The 25792-nt window shown below is 40.6% G+C and overlaps 1 protein-coding gene across 2 annotated transcripts in view; it reads left to right on the forward strand.

Moving 5' to 3' along the window:
• The first annotated feature begins 13775 nt into the window (after positions 1-13775).
• The window catches only part of CDADC1 (cytidine and dCMP deaminase domain containing 1), a 46213-nt gene continuing 34196 nt past the window's right edge, over positions 13776-25792 (forward strand). Inside the window, exons 1-3 of one of the 2 annotated variants that reach the window (XM_080798106.1) lie at positions 13804-13994; positions 14732-14829; positions 21794-21868. In XM_080798106.1, the coding sequence (XP_080654232.1) occupies positions 13913-13994; positions 14732-14829; positions 21794-21868 (255 nt within the window). In that variant the 5' untranslated portion in view covers positions 13804-13912. Of the gene's footprint in view, positions 13995-14731; positions 14830-21793; positions 21869-25792 lie in introns of both variants that reach the window. The other variant, XM_080798107.1, reaches the window with a different exon arrangement.

The raw sequence follows: 25792 nt of genomic DNA on the forward strand, positions 1-25792 counted from the left end.
CCGGTGGTATTAGCATCACTTGGGATCTTGTTAAAATGCAGATTTTCAGCCTCCCCCCCACTCCACCAAACCTTCTGAATCAGAATCTCCATTCTAATAAGATCCGCAGGTGATTCCAACACATATTAAAATTCAAGCGGCATTAATGGAAGTGATTATGTCCTGGCAGAAACTCATGATGGTGTCCTGTAGCGACTCCCTGGTACTTGAGCCCTTCAGTCCCCTGAAGCTCTCCCTGCGGGTGTGGTCCAGCCACCCCCAATGCTGAGATCCTTCTCTCTGAAGGCAGGGCTGGCCCCAGCCTCTCCATGACTACTCATGTCAGTAACCCAGTCTCCACTAGGTCTTCAGCTCTTCAAAGCATGTTCTGTTTTTCTTTGCCCTCAATCCCTGTTTTCGTTCCTTGCCTTCTTCCTCGGTTCCTCCTGGACAGGCCGCCCAGCTCTTCATGGGCCTCTTGGGGTCTTGGATTCTTCTTCTTTTTTTCTTTTAAGATTTTATTTATTTATTTGAGAGAGAGAAAGGGAGAGGGGAGAGAAAGAGAGAGAGCATGCATAAATGGCGGTGGGGGGGGGGAAGCAGCAGAGGAAGAGGGAGAAGCAGACTCCCCGCTGAGCAGGGAGTCCAACGCAAGGCTTGATCCCAGGACGCTAGGATCATGATCTGAGCCAAAGGCAGACACTTAACCAACAGAACCATCCAGGTGCCCCTGGGGTCTTGGGTTCTCTCCCTAATTCCTTGACCTCGTGTCACTATGGCTTTCTAGATAGCCCTGGAGCTGTCTACCTGTCACCTCAGACTTCTGCTTGGTGCCTGGTGCTGAGATCAGCCAGAATTGCCTTTTGGGGTGAATAGGCTGTTCTCCAAGTCCCAGTGAAGCAGTACCTCCTGAGCCTTGACTCTGAGAAGCCACAACAGCTGGTTTGACTCTTGAAGATCACCCCGGTCTCCTATCTTCCAATACTATCATGACTGAGTCCCTAAAATTCAGAAGCTGATTGAGTACAAGAGGAGCCATAACTCCAATAATTTAAGCCTTCTTAACTAGGAGAACACTGGGGCTCTGTGAAAGAAACAGGCTGTCGGAGGTAGAGGGGATTTAGTGGAGGATGATAATGAAATCCATTTTGATTGCTCTGTTTCTCCTGAAGCTATCCCTTTGTCGTGTTTTTCACAACCTCCTAGAAGTAGTCCCAATAGTCAAATACCCTCAAGATATACTGCAATACTAGGTAAACCCTGTGTGACCAGACAGCTTATTTTTGCCTTTTCTTTCATATATTAACATTCCACAGAACACTCCAATGTGAAATGTTAGAGGGAAGTTTGGGTGTGAAATCGAGGCCAATCATAAAGACTCAGGAGTCCAGAGCATAGAAGCCCTCACTTACACCAATGGTTCTCAAACCTTAGCTTGCATCAGAAACAACTGAAGGGCTTCTTACAGTATGGACTACTGGGCCCGGCTCCAGATCTGCTTCTGCGGATCTGGGTTGGAGCCGGAGAATGTGCATTTCTGTCCAGTTTCCAGGGGCTGGTGCCTCATGTCTGGCATCATACTTTGAGAACCACTGATCTAAGTTATAGGACTAGATGCCCTCACCAAAGAGAAAGCTTACAGAGATCACAGGGGAGGCCTAGGGATACTACTAATGGTCCCAGCTCCAGAAGTCACCTAACCAGGCAGAAGGAGCAGGAAAAAGAAAAGTGACAAATGTGAGACAACCCAAAAGAAGAGAGTTTTGAGGAGGATTGGAGGCCATGAGGTCATGCACCACAGAGGACACAAAGAGAATAAAGTAGGGTTGTCCGATGAGATACAGGACTCCCAATTCAACTAGAATTTCAGATAAAAAACAATGATTTTTTTAGTATAAGTTTAATAAGTATAAGCATGATGCACTTATACTAAAAATGTCATTCATTATTTATCTGAAATTCAAATTTAACTGGGCACTGTATTTTGGGTTTGTTAAATCTAGTAACCCTAGAACAAGGGCACTGGAAAGGCCACCAGATATGGCAAAAGGAAAGAACCTGGAGAGCCTTTCAACAGAGCGTTGGGGCAGGATCCAGACCATGCTAAGTTACACAGGAAACAGTTGCTGAGCAACAGGGTTTAGGAGGGTCCAGCCTCGGGGCCGCCGTGTGCAGGGTGTCCAGAAGCAAGCTTGTCTTGCCCTGTCTTGTCCACAACCTCCCTGTGGTGGGAAAGCAGCTGCCACCTAGCTGCTGGGTATTGTACCCAAGACTGATGTTTTTTAAATCGCAATACTGAAGAAATAAGCATCTGATTCCAAACTGCCTGGAACATGGTATGTAATAAAAATGTGTTGAACCAAGTAAGCTGATTTATATATAACCTGCTCCTGTGTGTTTATATGGACATAGATAATTTTGTAAGGTTTTATTGATTCTTCTTTTCTGCAAAAAGGAATGAATGAAACAAAATAGTCAAGTGACCAATTAATTCACAATGAAGGGGATTCTCTTGAAAAATTGTAACTATGTATGACATCTGAGACCATGGAGGATAATGAAGCAGGATTTTAATGTATGCAAAGCGCCTACCCACTGCCTGATGTGTCCTGGGACTTGATCAAAGTTCCTATGTGTGTATGGAGGATACTATACATTTTGGGCAAGAAGAGAGACTGATTTCGTAAAAACTTAGTGCATTGCAGTATTACAATAGTAATAATTACAATAATATTAATACATTATGTACTTATTACAACATATATGTAATATATAATAATACAACGTACTTGGTTCACACTGTCAGGCATGGGGTAATCCTTGGTCAGTGTAAACTAGCATTATTGTCCTCAGTTCGTATCTGACTTTCACTTGTTGTAATCAGTCTTTCTCTCTGTCCAAATTGTGTGGTGTCCTCCATGCACACACAGGGCAGGGGCTGCTTACGCAGAAGTGATGCGGTCAGATACAGTGAGGTTCCTTCCAAAATCAAAGCCCTGTGCAGAGTTTATTAGAGAATATTCCCAAGGTAATCAACACACTGGGCTTTTCTTGGAAAGTCAGGGCTTATTGTTTGTTGCATTGAGAACACCTGGGGAAGATTGTCCTTTTTTTTCTCCAATAGTCACTGCAACTGCTTTTTGGATTTGACAAGGTAATGTCTGCCTTTTTTCAGAGAAGGGAAGAAAGGTAGAGTAACAGGAGGAAATGGGCCTTCCTCAACAGGCAGACAGATAAGATGCTTTTGAAATCTAAGTAGAGCTCTTGCAAGCATTTGTTTCATGTAGAGACAGTATGAAGAATGACACACATGCTGGATGGAGCAGCTGTACAGCAGGTCAAGCAGTTGGCTCTCTGGGAAATTAACACATTTCTATTGCATTGGTTTCATTTGTCATTTTTTATTTTTTTTAAAGATTTTATTTATTTATTTGACAGACAGAGATCACAAGTAGGCAGAGAGGCAGACAGAGAGAGACGGAGAATCAGGCTCCCCGCTGAGCAGAGATCCCGATGTGGGACTCGATCCCAGCACCTTGGGATCATGACCTGAGCAGAAGGCAGAGGCTTTAACCCACTGAGCCACCCAGGCACCCTCATTTATAATTTTTTTAAAAAGATTTTATTTATTTATTTGTCAGAGAGAAAGAGAGAGAGCACAAGCAGAGAGAGTGGCAGGCAGAGGCAGAGAGAGAGAAGCAGGCTCTGCTTTGAGCAAGGAACCCTATGTGGGACTCTATCCCAGCACCTTGGGATCATGACCTGAGCCAAAGGCAGCAGCTTAATCAGCTAAGCCACCCAGGCTTCCCATTTATTTTTCAAATATTTTATTTATTTATTTGACAGAGAGAAAGGATTTACAAGTAGGCAGACAGTAGGCAGAGAGAGAGGAGGAAGCAGGCTCCCTGCTGAGCAGAGAGCCCGATGTGGGGCTCGATCCCAGGACCCTGAGACTGTGACCTGAGCTGAAGGCAGAGGCTTAACCCACTGAGCCACCCAGGCACCCCTCATTTGTCATTTTTAAAATGTCCTACTTTAACAAGAGCCCTTTCAGGGAGTAAACCTCAGCAGCAAATATCTGACATCTTCACAGCAGCCAATAGCCTGACTACGGTGGGACATTCACCAGTGAACTGATGGAAAATAGTGAATTTTATTATGATATTTGGTTTGAGGGTGCCACAAATTTGGCCACGAAACAAGAAATTCAAGGGAAGCTTTCTGGGAATCTCTACAGGACTTGCTAAGTTAACCTAGAATCTTAACTAACCCTTGAGTTTATTCTAAACCCTCGGTGTTCTCATGGTGGAAGACATTATTCTGGAACTTCAAGAGAGTTCCCAGGTCAGCATCTCAAAGCCTTCACATGAAGACGGGCTCTCCACCTCAACATGTCAGAGAAACACCATGCCAACACATGGAAAGTGACTTACTCTCTGTGGAGCTTCACTGTCAGAGGTTCAAGTGCAAACAGGGGAAGATGAAGAGCTTCTGTCCACAATTTACAATGTTCTAGATCTACCTCTTATGTATTTTTCCCCAGTGTTTCTGTTCTGCTTAAGGTCCTGTGGATTCTTCCAGGATGAAGACTGAGTAGCATGGATGTAAACATCACAAGACATAGCCAAACACCGACTGAATAGAGGTCAAGTCTTGCGGCCTTGTGGCTCTAACGCAGTAGAGAACATGACCTGGAGTTCATGATAGACACATGTATAAATGTGTCAGAGCTTCCTAAACCTAATTCAGAAATCACTGAAAATATCTAAGAGAATGTTTTGGGATGCCTTTTGTCCATTATTAGTAGGTAAAGCTTTAAGATACATCCAGGTCACTCAGTCGTTGAAGGCAAATTTGCCTACAGGCCTCCCACTAACCTGTTAGTCACTGAGCACTCACCTGTAAGTGGCCATGGTCGGAACTCACACAGGTCTTGTGTTCTCCAGGAAGACAGTATCAAAAACACAGAGTTTCCTTTCTACGTGACTCCTACAGGAGGGATTATGGGGGGACTGGAGTCATTTGGGGCATGAGATTTACTACCGTTGATCTAATGACCAGGTTTTGAGTCATCAGTTCTTGGAAGAAAAAAATGTTGAGGACGTAGAGGGTAAGAGGGGAGGAAAATAATTTATAAATTGCAATGAAGTGTCTGATTCAATGCAAGCACCGTGTGTTTTAAATATATTGTTAAAAATCTGTAATGGTGGTTTATATAGTGTAAGAAACCGTGCCCTCACCTAAAGAGGATTTTGGTGTAGATTTTTGTCTTCATCAACGGGATGTAAATAAGTAAGTTACTTTTACTGCAAATGGAAGAACGGGCCATTGCAGCCCCCCATGTGTTGCCGCTGCGTGTGTCCCTTTCTCGAGCCCACACCCTAACTGGGCCATCAGCTTTTTAGCAGATGTACGGTAAGCACTAATTTCCAGGCACAACAGAACCCAAGGCCACAGACACTGATAATTGATTTATCTGGTTTTCCTTATTTTCTTTTTTTTTTTTCATGACCAACATCTATCATGTCATCTTGATTTATATGCATAACCAGGAAAACAGGTCTTATTGCAAAAATAAGTTTTGTGATTTATCTAGGAATAATACAGACATTTTTCACAGTTTATTTCAATCTAATAAAATGTGAATTTTGTTTGAAAAACAAAAAAATACTGCAGAGTAACTGTCTACATTATTTAGATCCCTTTAGTTGAGGTATGTGTGATATACATGCCAACTAAGAACAGACAACTTTTGTCATAGGATGGATGATATAAATGTGAGTATATTCCATTTAGGTTGTTGTCAAGGACATCATATGTATTGTTTCTGAGTATGCAAATATCAGCTTCATTTCCCCTTCCTTCTCCAGACACATTAAACTAAAGAATCCTCCAATCTGAACATACTCTTTATTTAAATAAATTTGTATTCCAAAAAGAACATAAAACAATTTACAAAAATGCCCAGAATAAGATAAAAATTAAGTTAATGGGGAAAGTAAGAAATAAATACAAATGAGCGTAGATAAAATAAGATTATACCAGGGAGAAAGTGAGGACACAAAACTCATTCCCGGTGTCTGGTTAGGAAGGTTACATGATTCACAGCAGACAGGAGAATTCATCCTGTGGGTACTCCAGGATGATATCCTGTAAGCTAGAAAACTAGGTCTTTAACAAAAATCTTTACAGCAAACAGTACTCAACTTTATGGGGCTTTTTCTTCTAATGCCAATGAGAAAAACTACTCCACAGCTGGAAAATGATAAAAAGGGGATTACTTGTCACAGGTCTTTTTTTTTTTTAATTAATAGCACATATTTGGTAGAAGTGACAATTTACAGACCTGCAGGTGAGAAGTTATCTTGTGGAAACTGATAAAGGATTAGGATTTTATAGCCCAGTAGAAAAGATGTTACAATTCAGCCTGAAGAAAGTTAACCAGGAATATTGTATTGAGGGGGTTCAGAACAAGCCACCTCAGAATGTCCTGCTTTGGTATGTGGATTATTTTGAGCTGAAGATAATCAAGGCCCACAGTCTCAGGAAAGCTTTTTACCTCCTTTTTTAAAAAAATTTTTATTTATTTTTAGTGTTCCAGAATTCATCGTTTATGCACCACACCAGTGCTCCATGCAATACATGTCCTCCTTAATACCCACCACCAGGCTCACCCAACCTCCCACCCCACTCCCCTCCAAAACCCTCAGATTGTTGCTCAGAGTCCACAGTCTCTCATGGTTCATCTCCCCCTCCAATTTCCCCCAAAGCACTTCTCCTCTCCATCTCCCCATGTCTTCCGTGTTATTCCTTATGCTCCACAAATAAGCGAAACCACATGATAATTGACTCTCTCTGCTTGACTTATTTCACTCAGCATAATCTCTTCCAGTCCTGTTCATGTCGATACAAAAGTTGGGTTCTTAACTACCTAAAAAAATTAGAAAAAGGACCCATTACCAGAGAAAGCTTTTTCATCTGAGAGACCTACCTGCATGGCACGGCAAACAATTGCTTCCCAAGCATTCGGTCCTCTCATTTCCTGTGAATTGTCTTCCTCCCCTTTGAAGCCCCAGACCTCTATCCTTTTCCTTAGCTCAGGATGGTATGTAAGTCTCAATTGCCTGGCGGGCTTTAAGTCTCATATCTTTGTGGGGCTCCCTTATATACGTAATTAAAAATTGCTTTTTTGTTAATCTGTCTTTTATTACTGGGGTGAGAGTGTTCTCAGCCAAGAACCTAGAAAGGGGGAGGAAAATTGTTTTTCCTCCCCTACAGTATTAGCTATTTTATTTAAGAATACCTTCCTCTCCAAGTATTTAAATCATTCTTCAAATACATGCCAAACTAGGTCTCAATACCACTGGAGTTTCTCTACTCTAAGCCAAATGAAGGGGTGAATTAGTTGAGTCGTATCAGTCAGTCAATCATATTGCCTGTGGCTGCTCTCATGACGTATGATGGAGATGGAATGGTTCCCAAAGCCTGAAATATTTACTCTCTGAGCTTTTAAAAAAGTATGTCAATCCCAAGCCAAATAAAACTTTGATACTTGTACTTATGTCTTAACCTGTATGTAAATTTTGCGTTTTAACATCAGCTGATGTTGGTAGATAAGGTGATACCAAAAAGTACTTGGCAGAAGCAATTCTACAGAGGGCCAAAATACTACTGCTAAACACCAGCAACTCAGAATCTCTAGCGGCTGGCCCTTGGAATAGGGGTTTTAACATCATAGTCTCTGGGTGACATTTACGCATCTCCAAGTCTGAGACCCCCCTGGAGCCCTCTGGTCCTGGCCAGCAGTTTTGTCCGGCTTCTGGTTCCACAGGTCTGAAGTGGGACTCATGATTCTGCATTTCTAACAAGCTCCTCAGTGACACTGATGTTGGTGGCCCGAGGGCCTTAGTTTCCTTGCCTGTAAAATGGAGAGGACAAAAGTCTGTATCATAGAACCGGGAGTATTAAATGAAGTAGTGTACACTTATCTCCTGCTCCCACATCTTTCAAGCTATACTGTTTGGGCAAGTAACTCCATGTCTTGTTCCTCTAAGTAGTGATAATAATAATGATACCCACTTCACAAGGCTGCTGGAAGGTGTAAATAATATGTGCAAAGTACCTAGAACAGAATATAGTAAATAGTAAGATACTATTGTTGCTGTTACCATTACTGTTACATAAGGTGTCTGATGCATAGCCGATACTCCATCAGCTCCCTCTCCATTCCCTCCCATTTTGCCCCCCTAGTGTCTTCTGTTGATTCCTAACATGTCTGATTATAGAACCTCGTCAGGGATGTTGATTGAGAAATACTCAAACCAGTCCAGAGAGCACCACACAACTGGGGACCCAAGAACGGCATGGATATGGCCCGAGATGGCCAGGCCCACCTGCCCAGCCTTTGCTGGGCGACCTTGTGGCAGAGTGCCTACAGACAGAACAGGCAATGGGCTTGCCAGTCTTTCCCACATCACAGGAGCACAGACATTCCCCAGGGTTCCTGCATTCTTACTTTGTAGCACATTCATCTTTGTGGCACCAAGTTTACTTTCTTGAGGACACCATTTGGGACAATATATGGTAAGCCTGAGAAGTCATTTCTCTTTCGCAGCACTGCCCTCCGTAACAAAGCGAATGTTCTGAAGGGCATCTGGATTTTGTTTCTGGCTTCTCTTTGCTTCCTTGGGGTTTAAGTGTTGCCAGGAACTGCCTTCTGAGAATTGTTTAGGAAACCTTAATTTCTGGATTCAGGGTGGTGTTAATGGTCACATCTTCGCTTGAAATGACCAAATTAGGGCCCATCCTGTCCACAAGGGTGCACTGGCCACCATCAGTCCGTAGCAGTCCTGTGGCCACCTTATCTCCAGGCCTGCGGAAGACAGTCACTGGTCATGATGTGCCTTCCATGTCAGAGAGCAAGACTGAGTGTGAGGTACACTTCCCTCTACAAGTCGGGTATGTGGTCTCTGCCAACACCAACAGTATCAATAAATCCAGTAGATACCATGTCTTGAAATCAGCTCCATGGAACCCCAGCTTGTTTGCTGTGAGAAGATTCTGTCCAAATAAACACACTGCTAGGACTAACATTCCCAACATAGGACCTAGGATAAAAGAAGTTTCAGTTTTCTAGAGAGAATAAGCAAATGAAAGACAAAGAAGGGAAGGACAATAACTAATGATATTGAGCACCTATTCTTTGCCAAGCACTGTGCTACTATAGATCATTTAGTCTTCAAGAAAAAAATTTTTTTAAATTTTCTTTATTTGTCAGAGAGAGAGAGAGAGACCGGGGTGGGGCGGGGGAGGGGGACAGCGCACATGTAGGGGGAGTGGGAGAGGGGAAAGCAGGCTTCCCACTGAGCAGGGAGCCCAATGTGGGAATCCATCCCGGGACTCTGAGATCATAACCTGAGCTGAAGGCAGACACTTAACCAACTGAGCCACCCAGTCACTCCTAGTCTCCAGGAAAATTTGTGATAAATGTATTACCACTGTAGTTCCCTCCCTCCCTCCTTCCCTTCTTGTCTTCTTTTCTCTCTCTCTGAATAATTCAGCCAAAAAGCCATCTTAAAGCCTCCCCCTTCCTCCCTTCCCTTGCTTTGGAGGCCAAAGGGGCTATGGAGGCAGCAGCAACAGGGGTAGGCAGCCAAGGAGGCAACCAGAGAAATAAGATTAGAGGAATTGGAGGCAGGGTAGAAGGAAAGGTAAAGAGAAAAAACTGTCTTGAGAATAATGGGAGCCAGGTTTCTTGCTGTTTGAGATTTACAAATACAACAAAGGGAGAGGCTAGAAATAACTGATATGCTGGACTTTGGAATTGAAGGTGTTGAACTCTTAGAGAGACATATAGCTACTGAAAAAGATACTGGAGTATGTCTAGTCATAATGACATAGCATACTTACTGCCTAGATCTTCATTTTTAAACACTAAGAAGAACCAGGGCTCCTTGGGGAAATGGTCAGCTCTATGTCTGGTTCAGGGAATGCAGAAAATGAATTCTGGAGGATCTTGTTGCACTAGAATGTAAGGAAGTGCTCAAAGACTTATAGGGATGTGTCAAAAGGATAAAAGAGTCAACTTGAGGATTTCATCAAATATGGGACAATTTGAGCACTAAAATAAATGATAACAGATTACGGCTCATTGAATAAAATAGAGAAAACAAGTCCATACAGATATGAATGAATGAATGAATGAATGAATGAGGAAGAGGGAAAAACTCCTCCTTATTTTAGAATGACAACTATATGTAGGAGAAATGATGGAAATAAGAAACCACAACTGGACAGCCATCACAATGGTGGTTAATTCATGTGGGAATCACCAACAGATGCTGAAGTTGGTATGTGGAGGTTTAATGGGTATAGGACATTGGCGTAACTTGGGGGATTTCTCTCCACAAAATACTGACCAATTACAGAGGAAAAGATAATGACTTTGTTAGTGACTTTAGAAATTTGACCCGTGCTAACTTGCCAGGTGAACAAGGCTGGTGTCACCATGGCTGGGATATGTGAACACTGAGTTGCCCCCTGATGTGATCCATGGGAAAAAAAGAGCAGACTATCACTTCTGTGGCATTCCTATTAAGAATGCGTGGCCTGAGTCTGGTTGTGAGGAAACATCAGAATGATCCTGGTGGAGAGGAATCTTAACAGAATGAAAAGCCTAGAGCCTTTAAAACTGTTAATATTGTGAGACAGGGGGAAGGACCAAGGAAATGTTCCAGGCTAGAGGAAAATAGCAAGGGTCAAAAAGTGAATTGGGATGGGATACTGAACCAGAATGGAAATGACGCATGTTGAAACACTTCAAACTTTGCATGGCGTCTGTGGATTGCCCTGTAGTGACCAATCAACGCTGATTTCTTGTTTTGGACTGTTGGATTAGCCTGTGTTAGAGTGTCCTTGTTCTGGAGGAATATACACTGGAGTTTTTTTGGGGGGTGGGGGGGAATTGGGCATAATCTCTGTAACCTGCTCTTTTTTTTTAAGATTTTATTTATTTGATAGAGAGAGCACACGTGGGCAGAGAGGCAGGCAGAGAGAGGGGGTGGGAAGCAGGCTCCCCGCTGAGCAGAGCGCCCGATGCAGGGCTCAATCCCAGGACCCTGAAATTATGACCTGAGCCAAAGGCAGAGGCTTAACCCACTGAGCCACCCAGGTGCCCCTGTAACCTGCTCTTAAATGACTTAGAAAAAGAATGGGGTGGGGAGGCATGTAAATGTAACAGAAAGAATAACAAAAACTGGTACGAATGTGGTAAAATGTTAAAAACTGCAGATTCTGGAAAGGAGGGTGTGAAGTTCTTTGCTCTGACAAGACATGAAGTAGCAGGCAAAGGATCCATGATTAGTAAAGTCAATTTACTAATATCGCATTGCTGTTGAGATATTTGCTGAACCTGCCTTTCCAGCATGTCCCTGAAACAGGATTATGCATCCCATCTCATGACATGAGACTTGCTCTAAGGGTCATGTAGTTCTGCCATCTCTTTTTCTCCTGCCAGGAGAAAAGAATATCCAAAGGCTGCTCCGTTAGCCTGGATCCCAGAGCCAATGCACAGAAAGAGTGCAGTAGTGTGGAATTTGAGCCAGAAGGAAACCTTTGCTGTGGCAAGCCACTGAGATTTGGTGTGTATTTGTTACCCACAGCTAATGGAGTCTCAGCTAACTCATAGCTAACTAGTCAACAGCTTGGGTGGTCAGAGATGTCAGTTTCTCTATCTGACTGCAAAGTCCATGTTCTTTCCATCGATTATTTATTGATTTTTAAAACCATTTTATTGATTAAGCTAGCCTTTGTTGTGCTCACTTGAACTGAGCTTGTCCATGTCTAAGCACCTAGGTTGCATTTGTCTTATACTCCTTTTTAGTTCTTATTCTTCTTTGCAGCAGAACTATTATTTCCAGTAATACTGTAGACAAGATAGCCCAAACAAATTTGTTACAAAGCACCCCAAAATGCCAGATAAAATATGGTTGAACTAGCAAGAAAATAAAGGAAATAGAATATTTAAACAACTCTGAAATACTAAAGGACTGAAAATGGAATGAAAACAGCAATCTAAAAAGAAGGAAATGAGCAACAAAGCTAATGGTTTTTCTAGGGGTAGATTTTACTCACAGAGATTAAAGATAATTAATATATTGTACATACTAAATAATCACATATATACATATATATAAGATAGAAATACAAATATCTTTTTAAAATTTCTCTATGAAATACCTGTTAACCATTTTTCTCTTTATTTCTTATTTCTCATTCATTTGTAGGCATTCTTTATATATTCTGGATATTCATTCTCACTTGGGAGTGTGTATGATAAATTTCTTCTTTCGTTTGCCGCTTGCCTTTTCACTTACTTTATTATGTCTTTCAATGCACAGTTTTTCATTTTAAAGTACCAAACATACCAATAATTCTCTTTAATAGGTGGGTTTTATATCTTAGTATCTTTACAAATGTCTTTCCTACTCAAGGTTATAAAAATATTTTTTAGTATTTCCTGTAAATGTCCTAAGTTTTTCCTTTGACATTTACATTCGCATGCATGTAGAATTCATTTTTGTGCATTTAGTGAGGAAGGGACCCAATTTTATTTTCCATTTGGATAGTCAGTTAACACCAGCACTATATCCTCATTGATATACAAGGTCACCTGTGTCATATCAAATTTCTATACACATATGAACCTGTTTGGGGGCTTTGTATTGCCTATCACTTGTTTATTTACCTCCCTCCCCCCAAAAAAGATCTTATTTTCTTCAAGAATATCTTAGCTATTCTTGGCCCTTTAATCTTCTATGTAAACTTAGAATCATATTGTCACATTCCTCAAATATCCCACTGGAATATAATTAAGGAACTATAAGCCATACCCATTATCACCAAAGAGTACTACCTCAGTCCTTTACAAAATGATGCATTTTTATAACTTTCAGCTTTTGCTTTCGAAAAGCTGTTTTTATGTCTTGATATTTGTCAGTATTTCAAGTTGTGTATTGGGTTGGTGAGGGAAACTGGGCTGAGTCACTAGCGAGGAGTTTCATTTTGAGTCATGCCTGGGACACTTACAAAATAATCAAATAAAATGCACTGGGCACAACCCTACAGTGTCAATATGGCACTCCCCATATTTTCCAGGTGCCACTTGCTACTTCCTACCTCCACCTTTCTCATAATCACGGTTGGACCTTTTTTTTTTTTTTTTTTAGACTTCATTTATTTGAGAGAGAAAAAATCTGAAACAGACCACGCTGAGTGCAGAGTCCGACAAGGGGCTCGATCCCCGACCACGAGATAATGACCTGGGCTAAAACCGAGCGTCCGACTGCGCCACCCAGGTGCCCCTACAGTTGGACTTCTTGAGGTGGTACGTTTGATGAGCAGCAGAACGTCCCTATGGTAGTCCCTGGCACTGAGTTCCTAAGGACTGGCCAATATCTGATGGCAACAACCACCTGGACCGCCCAGCTCCCACCTCCCCGACCCCGCCTTCCCCTTCTCTAAGATCGCGGCTGTGACAGATGGGGCATCATTTCCATTTCAATTCCCCTTCACTCTTCTCACCAAAAGTCTCAAGTCTGCGAAGGCCTCATCACTCTATCAGAGTCCGCACAACCTGGGACTTCCAGGCCAAAAACATCGACAGCTGAAGTCAGGCCTCGAAGAATTTAGCGCACAGGGCTTTTTACCCACGCAGCCGCCGCTAGAGGGGCACCCCTGCGCCACCGCCTCCACGCCTCGCTGATACGACACACAAGGCGCCCGGAAGTGGCGGTCGGGCTCTTACGTCACTGGCTGCGCCGAGTTGGCGGTTGCCGTACAGTTGCTGGGAGGAGGCGGGAGGTGGAGCCGCTAGGGCCAAGATCATGCCAGATAGCCAGAGGTGTTCTGGGCAGCAGAGGCCGCTAGGCTTGGGATGAAAGAAGCAGGGCAGATGCAAAATCTGGAGAGCGCGGGGGCCGGGCGGTCAGTCAGCACCCAGACTGGCAGCATGACTGGTGAGTGCCTCGGACCCTGCCGCTGCCACCCCAGCCTTTCGGCTCTGCCCTGAGCCTCTGCCTCCGTGTAACTCCGCTTTCCCTGCCTGCCCTTCTTCCCCCGCGCTTCTGCCCTGGGACATCGCATTCCCGCCCTAGGCGCGTTCTCAGCTGGGTCACCAGGAACCCCTGGCCTGGCAGGACCTGCTTTTGAAGTCGCGCTCATTCCCCTTTTCCCCCAGCCCCCGCCCTTTACTTTTCCTCCCAGGACCTAGAGCTGGGATCTTGGGTATTGAGCCTGAAAATACCGTGCTTTTGACTTGATTCCGAATTAACCACACACGACGCTTCCCTGTGTTTCAGCTGCCTTACCCGCGAAGGTCACCGCACTGTCCTTCTTGCAACACCACAATTTAAAGCTTGCTCCACGATGACCTCAGACGCAAGGACTTTTCATAACTTAGTTTGGATTTTTCCCCATAGTTACATGTATCAGTTGTACCATTTTGTTTTCCTTGCCATGTGAGGGCTGGAGAAAGGTGGAGAAAGGGCCGGACTTTGAAAAGTGCCGGAGGAGGTCGCTGAAACTGAGGTTGTAGCCAGACTCCTGCCCTTTGATTCTCTTGTCCTCTTATCGTTTTTCTCTGCTTCCTACGAAAGCAGCCAAGTTAAGGCTGCAGCACCCAAATGGCATTGAGGGTGAGTTCCTGTTTTCATCATTAGTAAAATTTTTAAAGTGTCTGCCCTCTCTTTTGTAGGTCAAATACCAAGGCTTTCTAAAGTCAACCTTTTCACTCTGCTCAGTCTGTGGATGGAGCTCTTCCCAGCAGTGAAAGCCCAAAGACAAAAATCTCAGGTATATTTTGTTTCCTTAGTCTTTCCCACTTAGTAGTGGTTTAAATTACGCTTTTCCAGTTTCTGCCACCCTTAAAAGCAAACTCAAAAACCTTAAAATTCGCAAAATATATCTGTGGTTTAGTGTGATATTTGTAACTCATAGCTGTAATAGCTCATCTTTCTAATCTAAAAATAGAATTGTTACTCTCTCAGATTGTGCCATGTTTATCACGTGTTAATGGTACTTATATGTTGTTTTGGACAATTGGATTGCATAATTTATCACCCAGTTGTGTACTATTGATGTTTCATATGAGTAGTTTTCCCCTTCTACAGAACTATAAATTACATGAAAATGGAGATCATGCTTTATTTTACCTTATTTTTATACTGTGTCTTATTTTATCTTATTTTACTGTGTTTTTTTTTAATACCCCTTTAGCATCTATTCTTGTAGTAGGTAATCTGTGAATGCTAATTGGTTTCTTATTCCATGTAAATAGTCTCTTTTTTGGATCTAAAAGAGGTGATCAAAACAGGTTAGGAATATATGGAAAGAATAATCATAAAAGCCTGCATCTTCACTTTCTCCAACCCTTGGGCACCAAGGTGCTTCTCATCTTTTTCCTCCATGCTTGGAGTGGCATGGTGCTAGGTTCTTACCATTTGGTTTGATAGATTAGGAAGTTTAGAGCATTTTAGGGGACCAAGGCCATATAGAGAAAATAGTATTAGGTTGTTTAAGCATTGAAGACATTTTTTGAAAAAAGGAGAGGGGGGGAAATTACCCATGGCTTCTCACCATTCTAACAACATCACTTTTAACATTTTGGTACTTCCCTTCAGTCTTTTTTTTAAGTGCAGGATTTGTGCTTGTTTTTCTCTTACAAAATTGTGCTTGTATCCTGCATATGCTTATGCAAGTTTCCAACTTGCCAATAATTGTGCTGTAAGATTGCCTCACATTTTCCACAAGATGACTTTTTGTAAATCCTTAAACACAACCATTCTCTTTTTCTTTTTTCTTTTTGGTGTCTTCGTTTCAGTGGATAAGGTTGTGTGCTTGGCTTTGGAGATACAAAAAGAAAGATTTGGTTCTTATTTTCTAATGGAGACAAAAATTAGGTATTTAAACAAGATGCAGGAAGCAGAGATGCTACCAAGACTGAAGACTGCAGGCCAGGCTCTGCGTGGGGAAGTGAGAGAAGGATGCACAGGGGAGGCTCCATTTGCACAGAGACGTGAAGAATGAGTAGGTATTTACCAAGCCAAGGGACTCCATATGGAAAAGCTTGAAAGAATGAGAGAACTTGTGGTCCTCATGGGGGAGGGTGAAGTTGGGTGAAGGGAAGAGACTGAAGATAATCTTGGAAAGGTATACAGGAATCAGAAAATAAAAAATATTGTATGCCTTGCAAGGGTGTTTAGATTTTATAAGTAGGAACTACCTATGATGAAGGACTACTGATGAATTTTTTAACAGGGAATTAAGGAATTAACTTTTTAATGATTAGGACTTTGTCTTTTTAAAGCACTTATAGATTCAGAGCTAAATTTCCAGGAAAGTACACAGATTTCCTGTATACTCTCTTCTCCTCCCTACATGAATAGCCTCCACCATTAACCACATCCTCTCCAGAGTGGTACGTTTGCTACAGTTGATGAACCTGCATTGACACATCATGATCACCCAAGGTCTATAGTTTACATTACAGTTTAGTCTTGGTGCTGTATATCCTGTGTACATCAAATGTATAATAACATGTATCCATCATTATGGTATCATACAGAATATTTTCATTGCCCTAAAAATTCTCTGTGATTCACCTACTTATCTTTTCCCCACCCCTCCCAACGTTGGCAACCACTGATTTTTTTTTTTTAACTGTCTCCATAATTTTGCCTTTTCCCAGAACATTATATAGTTGGAATCATATAGTAGTATGTAGCCTTTTAGGGTTGGTTTCTCTCACTTAACAATATGCATTTAAGGTTCTTCTGTGTCCTTTCATGGCTTGATCTCTTACTACTTCTTGTTGCTTAATAAGATCCATTGCCTGGATATGCCACAAGTAATTTATTCATTCACCTGCTGAAGGATATCTTGGTTGCTTCCAAGTTATTGCAGTTATGAATGAAGCTGCTATAAATATCTGTATGCGGATTTTTGTGTGGATGTGAGTTTTCAGCTCCTTTGGGTAAATACCAAGGAGTATGATTGCTGGATTTTATGATAAAGAGTATATTTAGTTTTGTCAGAAACTACCAAACTGTCTTCCAGAGTGGCTGTACCATTTTGTATCCCCACCAGTGATGAATGAGAGTTACTGTTGCTTCACATCCTCTCCAGTATTTGGTTTGTCAGCGTTCTGGATTTGGGGCATTCTTATAGGCACATAGTGGTATCTTGTTTTAATTTGCATTCTCTCCTGATATGTAATGTGCAGATTTTTTCATATGCTTATTTGTCATCTGTATATCTTCTTTTGTGAGGTGTCTGTCAAGGTCTTTGGCCCATATTTTAGTCAGGTTATTTTCTTATTGTTAAGTTTTGAGAGTTCTCTGTATATTTTGGATAACAGTCTTATATCAGATATGTCTCTTGCAAATATTTTCTCCCAGTCTGTTGCTTGTCTTCTCATTCTCTTGGCAGTGTCTTACACGGAGGAGAAGATTTCAATTTTTATCAAATCCAGTTTATCACTGATTTCTTTCATGGATCGTTCCTTTGTGTATCTAAAACGCCATCACCATACCCCGTGTTATCTCGGTTTTCTCTTATGTTATTTTTTGTGGAGTTTTTTAGTTTCATGTTTAACATTTGGGTCTATGATCAATTTGAGTTGATTTTTGTGAAGGCTGTAATGTCTGTGTGCATATAGGGAATTCACTTTTCCTGATAAAATGATATCTCTTGGAGTAGTTTTCTTCTCCGATTACTAAGCGAAGTGTTTAATAAGTAGTATAACATTATTTAAAATGTTTTGCATTTTTACTTCCTATTACTCACTCCCTCAACCCCCACCCTGGCTTCATGTATTGTTAATAGCCTTGAGAAAGTCTTCATTTCCTTCATGATTTTGAAGTCTTTTATTTCTGTCTCTTAGTAGCTTAATATTATTTTATGAAAGGGGAAAATTTTCAAACTCATTGGGTTTTGGGTTTGTTTTTGTTTCTTTGCAGATAAAATTGTCTTGAAGACACAGAAGGAAATGCTTAAGAGATTTAAGACTCTTACTTTATTTTTTAAAGATTTTATTTCTTTATTTGAGAGAGAGTGCACATGCACATGATCAGTGGGGGGAGGGAGGGGCAGAGGGAGAGGGATAGAGAATCTCAAGCAGACTCCCCACTGAGCATAGAGCCTGTCACATAGCTCTGCTCCAGGATATATGTAAGGCTTGATCTGACTTGAGATCATGACCTGAGCTGAAATCAAGAGTCATTTGCTTAACTGACTGAGCCACCCAGGTGCCCTGAGATTTAAGACTTTTTAAAAGCACATTTAAAAAGCTGGGCTTATTAGAGATTGAGTACTAATTTTGAAGACTTTTTTTTAATATGAAGATTTGATCTCATTTTAATTCATATATATGTATGCACATATATATTTCTGTATATATAAAATATGTATCTCAAGAATAAATCCTCTGCTGAAATTAAGTTCTTTTTCAACAGAGATGTGTATTAAATTAAATAAATTCAGTATTCATCACACATTATGTTCATAGGATTGAGTAAGATCTTTTTCCTATTAAGAGAAGAAAAATGTTCTTTAAGCTAAAATAATAAGTTTGTTTCACTTAAATTCTTTATTCTGATTTTTCTATGAAAAGTAAGTCATAGAAACCCTAAGATGCAATTTGACGTGTAATTATATTGGAAATACTGCCTTTGACACTTAGCCAATCTTTTATCTTCTTAAAATATTTTTATTTTACCAAAGTAATGTATGCTTATTATTTATAAAATGGACTAAAGAAAAAAATTTTTTTCATAATTTTATAATGTAGTGACTACTGACATTATTGTGCTGTTTCTCAATCTTTTCCTTCTCTTTCTCTCTCTCTCTTGAAGTTTTTAAAGATCATTTACTTCTGGATCCAGCCTTTTTCACTTAACATAGGAAAATGATTATGCTATAATACTGTTATCCATCCTGGAGCAGGAAGTTAGTCTAATGGTTTAAAAGGAGCAGTGGTTTTGTAGTTAGCCTGCCTGGGTTGAAATCTGGACTCCACCTCTGAGTAGTTGTGTAATCTTGAGTAAGTTACTTTCCCTCTCTCAACTTCCTTATCCATGAAGTGAAATGTTACTGGTACATACTACAGGGGGCTTTTATGAAAAGTGAATGAGTTTACAAGCTCTTAGATAGTGCCTGACACAAACTATGGACTATATGTGTTTATTACTATGTTTTAATATTGGCGTAACAGTCCATTGTATTGATGTACCATGTATATTCCCTTAGTACTGGACATTTAGATTGTCATTCATTTTTACCAGCCTCGATGTATTTTAACTTAAAACCACTTCTTTTTTTTTTTTAAGATTTTATTTATTTATTTGACAGAGACCACAAGTAGGCAGAGAGGCAGGCAGAGAAAGGAGGAAGCAGGCTCCATGCTGAGCAGAGAGACCGATGCGGGGCTCGATCCCAGGATCCTGGGATCATGACCCAAGCTGAAGGCAGAGGCTTTAACCCACTGAGCCACCCAGGCACCCCTAAAGCCACTTCTAAATATGACTGATGTCTGAGATTTTCTGTGTTGTAAAATATTTATACTGTATGGATGCTCTTTGAGGATTGTTCAGCACAGTTTACATTAAGTATAAAACCCAATTATTTTTAAGAATCCAGCCCAAAATTAGATAAGTGAGTGGGAAAGAAACTAATTACTTATGAGACTTCTTGGGAAAAGCACAGTTAACTGAAAGTTTTAGAATAGAAGTCAGCACAACTGAAAATGACCACTGTTTCAAAATAATAATCTCTCCTATTGGTTCATAGCTTTTCATTTTAGTTAAGTTAAACATACCTAAATTGCCTGAATGTTACTTTAGTATGAGAACTAGAATAAGTGTATCATTGCCTCATTTTTTTTTAAAGATTTTATTATTTATTTGACAGAGAGAGATCATAAGTAGGCAGAGAGGCAGACGGGAGGTTGAGGGGGAAGCAGGCTCCCTACTGAGCAGAGAGCCCAATGCGGGGCTTGATCCTAGGACTCTGAGATCATGACCTGGGCCGAAGGCAGAGGCTTAACCCACTGAGCCACCCAGGCGCTCCGCCTCATTTTTTACATATCAGGTACTGTCCCTCTCACCCAGTTCTTCCCATTGTGTACTCATTATACTTTTCCAGAACAGTAGCAGGGATGTAGTAGCATAATGGTTAAGTAGCATAATGGTTAAGACAATGGACTTGGGGCTCAGGTCCTGGTTTTCCCATTGACTAGCTATGGAGTTATTTAATCACTCTCAGCCACAATTTCTTCATTTCTAAAATGGAAACAATAGGGGCTACTTTGTAAAGTTATGAGGATTAAATGAGATAGTTTAGAGCCTGGTGCTTGGGAAACACTGTTAGGTACTTTATTATTATCACTCATGTAATAATCATCATCACCACTACTACCATCTCCCTCCCACCATTCCACTACCAAGATCATCACTTTTCCACTTCCTGTTCTGCTGGAATAAAATGTGATTCCCAGGACATGGCTTTTCTTGTAAACTTTTTAGAGGTTTGTTTTTTTTTTCTAGCATCCAACATTTGTTTCAGAAGACTGAGTTCCAACATTCACCAAGTTTACCATTCCCACTTTCAAACTTTCTCCAGTTTATTACATATCCCATCTACCTTCAGGCTCACAGAATCCTGCTGTATCATTCTGCATCAATATTCTGCTTGCTTCCTAGTCACCTTCCTGTGTCTATAAGGTCTGCATCCTCGGCAACTAGGTTTGTGGCTGGCACATAGCAAGGATTCAGTAAATATTGTTGAATTAATAAATGAAGGAGTTTAGCCTCTGACTCAAAACTTTCTACTTCAAGTTTTACTTTTAGAAAGACTTTGTACTTCGTGTGTTAGTGTCCTGTTGCTTCTGAAACAAATTACCACAAAGTTGGTGGCTTAAAACACATATTATATATAGTTATTATCCTACAGTTCTGGAAATCAGAACCCCAAAATGGGTCTTACTGGACTGAAATCAAAGTGTCAGCAGGGCTCTTTTCCTCCTGGAGGCTCGGAGGAGTTTCCATTTCCTTGTCTTTTCCAGTTTCTAGAAGCTACCCACTTGCCTTGGCCCATGAACTTCTTCCTCCATCTGTAAAGCCAGAAGTGGCAGACTGAGTCTCATGCTGCATCACACTGGTACTGATGTGCCTCTCTTTCACTTTTAAGGACCCTTGTGATTACAGTGGGTCCACCTGGATAATCCTCCCCATCACAAGGTCAGATGATGAGCAGCCTTAATTCCATCTACAGTCTTGCCATAGTAACATAAACAGAACCATAGTCTCCAGGGACTGGGACAGGCAAGTGTTTGGGGGACCATTATTCTGCCTACCACAATCCATATCTAATGCCTTAGCTGCATAGTTTCCATATCTTCCCAACTGCAGTTAATATACCCTTACTCCCCTTTAGCCCTTTTAAGTTATGGCCACATTCTAGACTGTTCCTTAAAACTGCGCAACTCCAAAATCTTTAACTACAGAATTTTATTTTCTGACCACAAGTTTCAGTACTTCTGTATTTTGGAAAAGTATGGAGGGGACTGATTGTAAAGGCCTTATATACTAGGTTAGGTAGTCTGAACTTGAACTTGAACTGAAAAAAGGGTGAAGTCAATGCACTTTCATCAGGAAGAAAAAAATGATTTAAGAACAAGAAACCCAGCCTTCAAATAGGAAATACTGAATTAATTCTATGTTTTGTGCACTAATTTTTCCCCCCTTAATCTGCTTTGAATTAGGAAAAGGAAGAGGGAAAGCATGGACCCTTAGGAGATAATGAAGAGATGGCCAGGATATCTACTGACAATAAACAGGTGAATTTTTTAAAAATTAGAAAAAAACATGTTTGTAATAACAAAGCAAAAACAATGGTATAAAGTAGAATAAAAGTCCTTCTTATACTCAAGTTTCCCATTTCTACTTCCAAGGCATGTTCTTACATACCTTTCATATCCTTCTAAAAGTTTCAATGCATTTACAAGAATATACATGTCTCTTCTGTAAAAAGGAAAACAAACCCAAATTGTTATATAATATGCTCCTATGACTTTTTTTTTTTTAATTTTTAAATTCAGCTCTTGATACATTTCCATACTAGTTTGCATAAATGTGTTGAGAAACACTTACACGGTTCTCTTGTACTCCCAACACATCTTGCTGGTTTAAAGTATGCAAGGCCCTAACTGCTCTTTATCTAGGCCATTTCTTGGAGTTGTGTTTGTAGCAAGCAACCTTGAGGGTTGAGCTGATGTCTCCCTCTGGGACAGAGAGGAGGTTTGCTTACTCTCTGTGATAAAACAGCAGTCCCCAGGCTTAGTGTTCCTTTCCTATAACACCACCCACTTCCTGTCTCGGAATCTGTCTGGGCCATCTGCATGACCCCCGTGGGACTTGTAGGCAAGGGAAACATCACACACATGGTGCTGATTCTGCTTGCTGCACTGTGAATGATCAGGTTGTCTCTGACCCTGGAGCTTCATGTGTTCTGCCAGTATCCGTGAAACAGTAGCAGGCAAATTTACTAGAAGGGTAAACTCAGACCCAGACCTGATAAGATGAACTTTGTTCTTTTTAATATTACATAGTATTTCCTTGTTATTTTAATCTTCTGAGTTTTCCAGAGAGATTCTGATTTATTGGGTGTCTAGTGGAGACAAAACAAGTATATTATGAGAAAAGTTACCTTCGTGATTCTGATGTGCATTCCTGGAGATCTCCTGATAAGTTCTGAGAGTGAGTCTCTAAAATGCCCAACAAGAATATAGAAATAGGGGCGCCTGGGTGGCTCAGTGGGTTAAAGCCTCTGCCTTCGGCTCAGGTCATGATCCCAGGGTCCTGGGATCGAGCCCCGCGTCGGGCTGTCTGCTCTGTGGAGAGCCTGCTTCCTCCTCTCTCTGCCTGCCTCTCTGCCTACTTGTGATCTGTCTGTCTGTCAAATAAATAAAATATTTTTTAAAAAAAGAATATAGAAATAATTTGTCTCCGAATATTTAGATGTTTTTAATTTTAAGAAAAGCAAAGACAAAAAAAATAGTGACTCACCACTTAGTATACTAGTTTGTTGCTTAAATTGTAATGTAAAACCCTGTGACTAAGATAACACAGGACTTGCCAAGATGTTAGGGAAGTGAAACATTCAGGATCCAGAATGGTGATTCACTAAAAAGATTTAGTCTTCTGGGAGTTGCAGTGAGTGGAAGTGCAAAATGGAATGCAACTTAGGCTTTTATTTGCTTTGTTTTGTTTTAAGTTTGGGATTTAAAAATCTTTATCTCAAACTTGACATGTTGACCTTAGTTAAAATTGAAAGATAAAAGATATTTTCTGAGGTGAAGAGGACTCTAGACAAAAAAGTGACAAACTTAGCCTAAAAGTTTGTTCGTTCTTGTTGTTGTTTGTTTTGTCTCTGTGCCTATGCTGAGGGGCGGAGGAGGGATAAAAGATTGTTCTAATAATAAATTGATGAGTATGCTTCCCGCTTATGAGGAATAGTGTTGGGTTTTGGGGTCTTTTTTAGGAAATTTTTTTTTATATTATTTATTTATTTAGAAAGAGAGAGTACACAAGCAGGGGGAGCTGTGGAAGGAGAGGGAGAAGCAGACTACCTCCTGAGCAGGGACCCCAATGCAGGACTCAACCCCAGGAACGCTGGGATCATGACCTCAGCCAAAGGCAGAGGCTAAACTGACTGAGCCACCCAGGCGCCCTAGGGATAGTTTTTTTAAAAGTCTTTTGTGGCCAGGGTTTCTGGCTTTATTTCTGTTTGCTTAGCTACTGAGAAAATCTAGAGCTAAAATCTTTAATTGCAGCCATTTCCATTTGTCACAATTGGTTCATTTTATTTTATTATTTTATGTTTTAAACTTTTTTTTTTTTTAAAGTAATATCTACACCCAGCGTGGAGCTTGAACCCACAACCCCAAGATCAAGAGTTGCGTGCTTCACCAAACAAGCCAGCCAGGTGCCCTACAATTGGTTCATTTTAATAAAATGAACTCTAGCATGCTGAGATCTCTTGATATGGCCTTATTTGTTCTTTTCCAAAGTTGTAATTTTAAAAGAAAAACTCACTGGAACTATTCAGAAGTAGATACTAACATATACTTTGTATTTGGGAAACATAAAACTCAAGAAATTTTGGGATGGCAAGGGGAAAGGGCTTATAAATTCATGGTAAATTTAAAGCTTGTTTTAAAGGCCAATATAGATCTTTCATGTTTTAGATTTATTTTTGGAAGTATATTTTGTAAAGGACGGATTTTTGTATTCCTTTTAAATGTCTTTATAGTTTAGGAAATGGTTAACTCAGAAAAGGAATTCTATAAACTTTTCTCTATTCTTTCTTTTTAGGCATTTTATAAAATATCATTCTCCATAGTTGCAAGCATTTATACTCATAACTGAAACTGAAACTTGACTGTTTTAGTTAATAAAGCTCTGGTCTGTACTTTAATTTCAAGATGTGTCCTCTCGGGGATGACTGTAGACTAAGGCCCTTCGAAAGGGATTAGGGAATAACGGGTACCCTATTCTCAGCCTAAGTTCCCCAAGTACTGTAACAATCAGTCCCAAACCCAAAGATTGGATTTACATTCCTTACCTCAGAGCCCTTTCCTGTGAAAATGGTGTAGACTATTTTGTGCCTTACATAGAACTGATTTTTAACTTAGTCCATTTTATCTGATATTAATATTGTCACACCAACTTTTTTAGTTAATATCTGTGTAGGTAAGGACACTTTAGGTTTAAAGTAACACCTCTTTAGAATGCCAGCCTGTCCCCAGCCTCCAGGGCTTGGAAGCAGAGTCAGCCCAATCACCTACATGGATGGGATACTGCTCAGGTAGCTCAGGCTTACTGCTCTGGCTTTGAGTTCTCTTCATTTGTAACACCTGAGCAGGTGTCTTCCTTTCTTTTGAGCTTGAATATGCATTTTGAAGTTTTTTGTAGGGGCATCTGGGTGGCTAAGTCCTTAAGTGTCTGCCTTTGGCTCAGGTCATGATCCCAGAGTCCTGGGATCAAGGTGCACATCTGGCTCCTTGCTCAGTGGGGAGCCTGCTTCCTCCTCTCCTACTCCCCCTGCTTGTGTTCCCTCTCCCTCTGTCAAATAAATAAACAAATTAAAGTCTTTAAAAAAAAAAAAACTTTTTTGGTAAATAATCTATGTATTTGTAGAAGGTGGGACCTACCCACATTAGTCTAGACTGTCATAGTGTGAAAAATTGGGAGAGTCAGTTTTTAGAAAGAAGTTGAGAACTATCTTTATTTAGTCAGTATTTGAAATATTTAAAAAATTTAAGATGACCTCTGCTTTATTTCTGCCTTTTACCATCTGTGGGTCTTTCAGAAAGCCACATAATCTCTTTGGGCTTCACTTATCCATGTATAAAACCACAGGGTTTCCTACATTTTTTGGTTATTACCACATAGAAGCTTAACACTAAATAGCTATAGACTGGATACTATAAGAAACAAGTTAAATCAACTTGGTTCTCACCCTTTCCTAGGTTAAAGTGTATTTATTTTTAAGTCAGAAAAATTAATGGATAATTAAATGGTTTATTGTTCAGTTAAGAATGCCTAGATTTAGAAAATTTCTGATATAAAGCCAGCATTAAACTTTCAGACAAGTTTTTGGACCTAATGAGAAATGTGCTTTTGTTCAAACTGTGTTCAGATCAAGAACTAAATAGAACTTTTATTTTATTAATAAATCAAGTATAATCTGTGATATAATC

Source organism: Martes martes (assembly GCF_963455335.1).
Source record: "Martes martes genome assembly, chromosome: 3".
Classification (NCBI taxonomy): Eukaryota; Metazoa; Chordata; class Mammalia; order Carnivora; family Mustelidae; genus Martes; species Martes martes.